The sequence below is a fragment of the Corvus brachyrhynchos genome, unplaced genomic scaffold (assembly GCF_000691975.1).
Source record: "Corvus brachyrhynchos isolate BGI_N302 unplaced genomic scaffold, ASM69197v1 scaffold904, whole genome shotgun sequence".
In the NCBI taxonomy this organism is placed as follows: Eukaryota; Metazoa; Chordata; class Aves; order Passeriformes; family Corvidae; genus Corvus; species Corvus brachyrhynchos.
In genome coordinates, this window is record NW_008237536.1 from 866,591 (window position 1) to 874,943 (window position 8,353).

The 8,353-nt window shown below is 51.1% G+C and overlaps 1 protein-coding gene across 3 annotated transcripts in view; it reads right to left on the reverse strand.

Moving 5' to 3' along the window:
• STX8 (syntaxin 8) overlaps window positions 1–8,353 on the reverse strand; it is an 84,446-nt gene that overhangs the window by 20,375 nt on the left and 55,718 nt on the right. Inside the window, exon 6 of one of the 3 annotated variants that reach the window (XM_017731595.1) lies at window positions 6,269–6,738. The exons of the other annotated variants lie outside the window; for them this stretch is intronic. Within the exon in view, the coding sequence (XP_017587084.1) occupies window positions 6,572–6,738 (167 nt within the window). The 3' untranslated portion in view covers window positions 6,269–6,571. Of the gene's footprint in view, window positions 1–6,268; window positions 6,739–8,353 lie in introns of those variants that run through there. 3 annotated transcript variants of the gene reach the window in all.

Sequence of the window (8,353 nt, forward strand, 5' to 3'; positions counted from 1 at the left end):
GCGGCCATCTCCCCCACCGGGGCGTACCTGTGGCGGTGCCAGCTCCCACACCAGGGCTGACCTGTGGTGGTGCCAGCCCCCACTCACTGCTCTGCAGTTTGGCACCACGGCACAGGAGCCGTGTCCGTGTGCGCGTCCCCTCCAGCCCAGCCCCTCTGCATGGGGGGCCCGAGCTTCACACATTAACAGCCCCCTCGGGACAAAGCCTGGGAGTTTCTTAATTAAGCCCAAGTGAAAGGCAGCCCACAAGCATCCCACTTACGTCCTGGGAGTAGCTCTGTCTGGACTTCAAACGCCCGGAGCACTGCCCGGCAGCCCGGCCTCAATAGCTGCTCCGGGATTTTCCTCCTGTGAATGGGAATGCCCGGCCTCCTCCCGGCCTCTTCAGCCTCCTCTCATTTCCCCCCCGTTTTAGACGTGTCTCTGGGATAGAGAAGAGGGAACAAAGGGGCTGCTTGTGTGTCAGGAGCCCTCGGAGGGGCTGTGTTTCAGTCCACCCTTCTCCAAAGCAGGGCAGTGTCTGGAGAGCTCTTTAGGAGTTTTCGTCTCATTAATATTGCCATGAGGGATCAAAGAATGTATTAAAAAAATATCCAAGTACAATTCCTGCAACGGAATGGGAATATATAAAAAACCTGCTCGGGTGCCTTTCCCTGATCCCCGGCACTACTGTGGGATAATTGTCTCCTCATGGACCCAGCTTTTATTCCCACTGAACCCCGCGAAAGTCTCAGCACATCCATCCCACCAAGCCCCTGCTCCCCTGCACTTATTCCATCATCAGGGCCGAGTTGCCCCGTGTTCCTCCCAAAGAGATCCCACTTTTGCCCTGGCAGTAAGTCACCGGGAGCAGGAATTGCTTCAGTGCTGCCCCTCGGAGCAGCTGCCGGGGGTGGGCTGGGAACTGGGATGAATACTAAAGAAGCACTGAGGCATCGCGGGGGGACGGGGCAGGATTTTCTCCTGGGAGGAAGCAAATCAGGGTGCTCTGCGTGTCCCAGATGAGCCTTTTCCTTCCTCCTCCTCGGGGATCCCCTCGCACGAGCCCGGCCCGTGTGGGAGCTGCCACACCTGGAGCCGTGTCCGGCCCCGCCGCAGGGCCCACAGCCGGCCCCATCCCCGATTCCTGCCCGGCTCATTAGGGATGCCCAGCAACACCCCGCAGACAAAGCCACAGCAAACAAAGTGTGGGGAGAAGGGGGAAGGGGGGAGAAGGGGATTTTTTCCCCCTTTTTTTCAAAAGAAAGGAGTGCGGAGGAATTCCTCATTCACTGATCTGTAGAATACATTAATATCCCAAGTGTTGGCACAGCCTCCCATGCTCGGGGGACCAACAATGCGAGCAATGACTCCGAGTCTGGGATCTTCAAATAAACCACCCCTGCTGTCATGGCCACCAGGAAAGAGAATAACAGCAATATTAGCTGACCTTCATTTTGTTGTTTCCCCAGACCTGACTGCTAGACCTCTGTTTGCCTGTTACTAGGATTTCTTGGCTGAAAAATGTGAGCATTTCCTAGACGATAAAGAGGCAGTTTATTAGGTAAATAAACCAGGCCCTAAGCAGCCTCTGCTGCTTGATAATGAGGAGGGAAGGAAAGGCCCAGACCTCCCTGCACCACCTAAAATAACCCCAATCAAGGCTCTCCAAATACCACCACACGCATATTTTTCAACAGACAGTTAATGAACAAGAGAAGGTCATTCCAGCCGAGCCAACTTGTGCTCAAAACCATTTGCTGAGAAAACTATAGGCCATAAAAATCCCCGTAGGCACTGTGTCTGTATCCTATAAAACTGTCCTTCTGTGGAGGCAGAAAGAAGTTTAAAATAAGTGTATTCTTTCGGGCTTCTGACAAAAGACAGCATCGAGGGGAAGATGCTTACAGAGCAGGGGTGGGAAGGAGAGAGCGGGGACACCCTGCACCATTCCCTGCTTCCCTCAGCCCCAGGAGCCACAGTGATAAATATAATTAATTATCAGGCCCACAATGACCCAAGGGTGAGGTGCAAGCCTGCAGCACCTCCGTCAAAAGGCTACTGCAAATTAGAGGCAAGTTTTCCAAGCCTTCCCAATGCATCTCACAGATAAATGTAATAACCAGATGGATTCAGAGAGGACGGCTTGGGAAATGAAGTTTCCACTGAAACAGAGCTAGTGGTACTGCTCTCCTTGCCAACAGAGCAATGTTCTGGTGCAGGTTTTTTGAATATTTAGGAGATAAGTATTACACAGGAGCTACTGTGTGCTACGATCCCTCTGGGGACACAACCACAGTGCAACCAGTGCCCCACGAGCCACAGCCTCACACCTGCAGAGCCCAGAATGCACCACAGTGTCACACCAAAGTCCCACGGTGATCATCCTGCAGCAGACACAAACCCCTGCCCTCCCTGCCCCGCACTTCTGAAGCAGACAGGCTGCATATTCCAGCAGCCAACCCCACTGTGCTGCTGCAGATCTGTGGCAGGAGAGCATTCCCACCACCAGCATCCAGCTGGGTTTGCAAACAAGTGTGACATTCCAGTGTCCCTCCTCTGCTTTCCCCAGGAAGGTGTGGGAGTCGCTGCAAACAGCAGCTCCAGGGATGGCACAGCAGCTCCAGCGTGAGCTCCCGATCCATCCCCACCCAGCCTGTTTTGGGATCGCTCTGACCCAGTGCAGGACCCTGCACTTGGCATTGCCCAACCTCCTGAGGGTCACAGGGACCCACCATTCCCAGTGGGGCCGTTGCCACCTGAGCCCCACATCCCAGCCATGCCAGAGCGCTGCCAGCACCCCGAGCACAGCCCTGGGACAGGGACACTGCAGCCGCGGCTCACGGGGCTGGCCGGACACACAGATCCCTCATCCTCTCCCAAAACAGAACCACCTGCTCCAGATGTGGGATGAAGGTGGCTTCGTTACCTCTCTGCTGCAAGCAGGACTCCTGGGTTTGAATGCCACGAGGTGAACGCTGCACAAATAGCTTGATTTTCACTTGGAGTCAATACATTTTCTAAAGCAACACCAGAAACACCCCCCCATCCCCAGACCTGACAAACCCCCCACAAGGGCAGGCCTTTCTTACTGCTCCTCCCATGTGCCTGAGGACACTTTTCCTCCAGTCCACTGGCAGGAATCCGACTGCACTTTTGCAAAACAAGAAATATCTGAGCTCACAGCCCCTGCTGATTTATATCCCCAGATTCTGGTGGGATCAGCATCCTCCATGCATCTCACAAAGCCCTGAACAGACAACATAACCACTTGTCCCTAGCAGACTAATTTCTCCATTGACCACATCCTCCGTGCATTGTTGTGTCCCTGCCGTGCCTGGGGCTTGGGAAGCAGAATTCCAGATGCTGGACCCTTGCCCTGCCCAGGCCCTGTGTGCTCAGCACAGCCCTGGCCCGGGGTGCATTCAGGGTGACACGACCAAGAGAGGCTGCAGAAGGCCCAGCATTTGGGAGCCAAAGACTAAGGCAGAACTTCAGTCTGCAGGAATTACTGCAAACATTTAACCCAGATGATTTCCCCCCTAATTTAGGTTTTAATGTGGTACGAAATCCCCGAGCCTGAACACCGTTGTATTTCAGCTCCAGATCGGGGAGAGCAATTATTTTGTCATTGAGCATATTAGGAAAGAAAAGGCAGAAGGAGGCAACTTTGAGCCTCTTTGGTCATGTACAAATTAACACATTTCATCACCATTTTCAGAAATATAAATTAATGATTTAATTCTGCAACATGTATCCTTGGAAACCAAGCTGTAAGCAGTTGCCCATGGATGTTTCACACAATTCCATTTTTTTCAATATTGAAATACAATTAATTGCTTGGCCTTTTGCAGTGATGGACAGCTTGGGTGAGCAGGGTGCCCAGGGGCTTGTTTTACCACCAGATTTGTAGGGTCTCACTACGTGGGCTGACAACAGCTGCTCTAAATCTCCTGATAGGTATGAACAGGCACTGGTGAAGTTCAGTCTGTTTGAACAGCTGCATATGCAAATGTAATTAAGAAGATGTCTATTGCCTTTTGCTCCCCCTCTCCCCTCACCCTGTCTCCTGATGGGGAGGGATGGCATTTCACAGCTCCAGGCTTCAACCTCTGCCTGATTTACATCTCACAGCCCAGTCCCAGAAATGCCACTCTCAGGGTGTCCTTAAAATCAGGGCTGTCTGACCAACCTGAGCAGGATGGAAGCTCCAGAGCAAACCAAGACTAATTAGAACATTAAAAAAAAATGCTAAAAGGGGTAGAAAACACTGGGAGTGCACTGAGGGGAAATCAGATCATGCAGAGCTAACCAGGTTAGCTGGTCAGATAATGAATTTTCTAGACAAAGGAAGTGAGATAGATCCTACCCACACAGACTTCAGCAAAGTGATACAGCACCACATGGGAAATCCTGAAATGAAAAACTGGGGATTAGCAGAACTGGAAGGGCAGGAAACTGGTGAAAGGGGAAGTGGCGTTGAAAGAAGGATCAGAATGGATGGAGGTCACCGGCAGAGCTCCTCCAGGAATGGTCAGCAGGCTGATCTTATTAAATATTTTTATTAATGACCTTGGCACAAGAAGTAAGTGTGCTAATGAAATCTGCTGCTGACACAAAGCTGGAAAGCAGCACCAACACACAGGAAAGCTGGGACTGAATGGGGGAAAAAAAGGGGGAACTGTGAAGATGAATGGAGGAAGGCTGAAATTCCACGGGATGGGAGAGGAAGCCATGCACTGGGGATAAACAATAGTTTTTGCTGTGAATTGGAAAGAAAATGAACTTGAGTGGAAAGTGTTCAAGAGTGAGAAAGGCCCAAGCAAACAGCTCCAAACCAAAATGACTGGGACACCAACACGCTGGAATTGCAGTATTTCCAACAGCCAGAGAAGTGCTGGAGCTGCTGGACAAGCCAGGTTATAGGGTTTACAGAAACCCAGAATCCTGAGAAGGCTCCGGGGATGCTGCACTTGGTTCCTGTAGTTAAAAATCCAAAAAGTTTAAGTAGGAAGAAGTGTAAAAAAAGAGTTGGCAGAAAACAGATTAATTTAGGAGATTAAAGTGTAAAGACACTTGTTCAGCCCTGCAAAACAAAAGCGGGGAGGGCACACTGAGTGATCTCTTGGACACACATATTGGAGGGAAAAAAAAATAAAAAAGGGGAAAGAACTATTCAGGACAGCAGAACAAGGGCTGCACGTGGGCATCATGAAGTATCCTTGACAAGTCCAGGCTGGAAATAAGTTTATGACCATTCCAGCCTTCCAATAGGAGTAATGGGGGGGAAAAAACAAGCTTGTTCTCAGAAATTTATCTTGAAGGGATCCTCTGACCCAGAAGGCTCTTCCCATCCTTTCCTGCTCAACACACACAGAGCTGCCAGCACCAGGACATGCTGTGCTTCCCACCTGGAAGGGGAGTCATAAAGCAAGCCCAAACCACCTTTTTTTTACAAAAAAAACCTGTTTATGACTGCTTAGATCCATTCTCTTTTATCAGCTGAATCCATTCCAACACCTCAGCATGAGCAATTTTAAGGCAAATATTCGAGAAGTGAATACAGTGAGTGTGAGGAGGAGGAGGAGGAGGAAAAGGAGGAAGAGGAGGCGGAGCAAGGCCATGAGCTGGCTGGAGGGCACAAAGGCACTGCAGGAGTGAGCACCAGGCTGTGGGACACTGCCACCAGCACAGGCCTCATCTCAGCACCATGACTGACCTTGTCCCAGTGTCCCTGCTGAGCTGGGAACACCCTCTGGGACATTCCCTCTCACCATCAGTCACCTGGGGGCTCCTCACCTGCTCCTTGGGGGCTCTGAGGTAACAAAACCAAGGAAAAATGTTTCATATTATGGGAAAGCAAGATGGCAAAGCAACAACTTGTTCCCTGTGAGGGTGGGCAGGCCCTGGCACAGGGTGCCCAGAGCAGCTGGGGCTGCCCCTGGATCCCTGGCAGTGCCCAAGGCCAGGCTGGACATTGGGGCTGGGAGCAGCCTGGGACAGTGGGAGGTGTCCCTGCCCATGTCCCTTCCAACCCAAGCCAGTCTGGGATTGTGTGGTTAAAGACAACAGCGATCAGTGAAGACAGAGAATCACAGAATGTTCTGAGTTGGAAGGGACCCACAAGGATCATCAAGTCCATCTCTTCAGTGAATGGCCCATACAGGGATCAAATCCACCACCTTGGTGTTATTAGTTAATTAGTGAGACACCAGAAATGAGCCCAATTTAACCAACAGATTCATCATTCTTCTGCTGAAGTTTCTTTTCAACTCTTCCTGCAGGGGTAACAACTCAGAACAAACTTTTTGACATGTGACAGTGGAAGAAGCTTGAAGTTGTCCCTGAGGGCCGGAGCACTGAACTCCCTCTTGCCCCTCCTCCTCCTCATCCCTGAGGAAGGCTCCATGGTGGCAGTGCTGCTGCAGGAATTTGTATTTGCCCTTTCCTGCCCTGTTGGTGGTGCCTTTGCCGCTGGCCTGGCGCTCCTGCTCCGTCGGGTTCCGCTCCATCCCTGCCTCCTCCTCCTCCACGACGCCTCAGCTCCCGGACCTTCCAGGCCTCGTACTCCTCCCCATCCTTCTCATCATCTCTACGAGTGCATCCAGTGCTGCCAGTGGCTGCTTGCCCTCCTCCAGCTCCTTCTTAGCTTCCTCTTCTCCAATCTGAAGCGTGTACTTGAGCCTCTCCTCTGCCATCCTCTTTGCCTCCTGCTCCAGGGCTTCTGCTCCTCTCTCCTGAACTGTGATCTGCTCCTTCCTGTGGATAAAGACCGGTTTGAGACGTGGCTCCATTTCACCTTCGTTGTCTGTGTACTCCTCGTACCTGGACTCTGACTCGGCCTCTTCTCCAGACCGACCCTCATCTTCCACCTCCATCACCTCCATCTCCTCAGTTCTCCTCTCCTGTGCTCGCTGATGCATCACCCACGTTCAACCTCCTCATCATCGATCTCTTCCTCTTCCCTGGTGTCCTCTACTCCAGGCACCAGGCTTCCCCCCTCTCCACCTCTGAATCACTTTCTCCAACCTCTCCGTGTTCCAGGAGGTCTCGGTGTCTCAGCTTTATCCAGCCGGTATCAGCCGCCCCAGCCAGGGCCATTTCAGTGCAATGTTCCAACACCCAGCCCCATCTTTTGTTTCCTGATTGCCCCATTTGGCCCTCAGGCAAAGCCCTCCCCCCCCCACCAGCACTGTCCTTCTTCCAGGTAGCAGATGGGACAAAAATTCGCTAAAAAAAAAACCAACAAACCCAGAACAAAATTGAAGGAAGGAAAAATTATAATTAAAAAAAAAAAAAAGAAAGAAACTCAGGAAAATACACAAGTTGCCAGGCCAAGAAATCTCATCCCATCAGAGGCTGGACAGGTGACTCAGAGCCAGTGCAGTTGTCAGGGCAGCACTGGGGAGGAATATCAGAGTAACTTCTCCAAGAGTCAGATTGCAGGAAAGGCTGATTTCATGGCAACTGAACCAGCTCCTCCTCTCCACTGAGAAAAAAACAAATGGATGGGGACTTGCTCATCTAAACACACAGGATACGTCAGAGGAACAGACCTGAGCAACTGCCATCATAATTTATAAAACAAATTAAATCCATGGCAAAAATAAGCAAAACTTAGAACAGAGAGATCACAGAACCTGGCAGAAAAAGGCCCCAGCCTGCATGAATCATTATTTTCTACAGGAAACCTTATATAATCCAAGCTACCCTGTTTTAAAACAAACCAAACCTTCCAAAAACTCCAATTAATGGGTTTAGCAAAGCTCTGTTTTTAATTCAGGTGATTTGGTAAGATTAAAAAAAAAAAACCAAAACAAACCCCACCTGGTACAGATTAATTTGCTGTAGTTTACAGCCTGCTTTTGGCATCCCCAGCCCCTCCCTGGGAGGAAGGCAAAGGCGAGCTGAGAGCATCTACCTGGCGCTGAGGGAGGCGATTAGATTGCATTGCCATCTTGTGGAACAGGAGAAAACCAGGGACAGGGAAAAACCGCTCAGGCCCCTCTCTGCAGCGGGGTGGTGCTCTCCAGGACACAGACCCTGGCCCAGAAGGGGATTTGCTGTGGCTGGTCCTCATTCTCCTCATTTATCTGAAAGGGCAGAGGGATGCACACGGGGAGAACACGGTCTGCTGCCCTCAGGCTGCTGGCATGGGGAGGGACACAGACTCAGCTATCAGAAATAAAAGCTTCCTCTTTTTTTGCTTGTTTTTACTGTGACAAAGTCATGGTTTTCTGGGTTGCTTCCCCGGGAAATAAAAGCAGCTTTTCTCCTTGGCTACAGGAGAACCACCAGAGAGTGACTGGGGCAGGAGCAGGAGTAGAACCAGCAATGCCCAGGTCACCATCCCAGTTCGTGGTCTGGTTCAGCA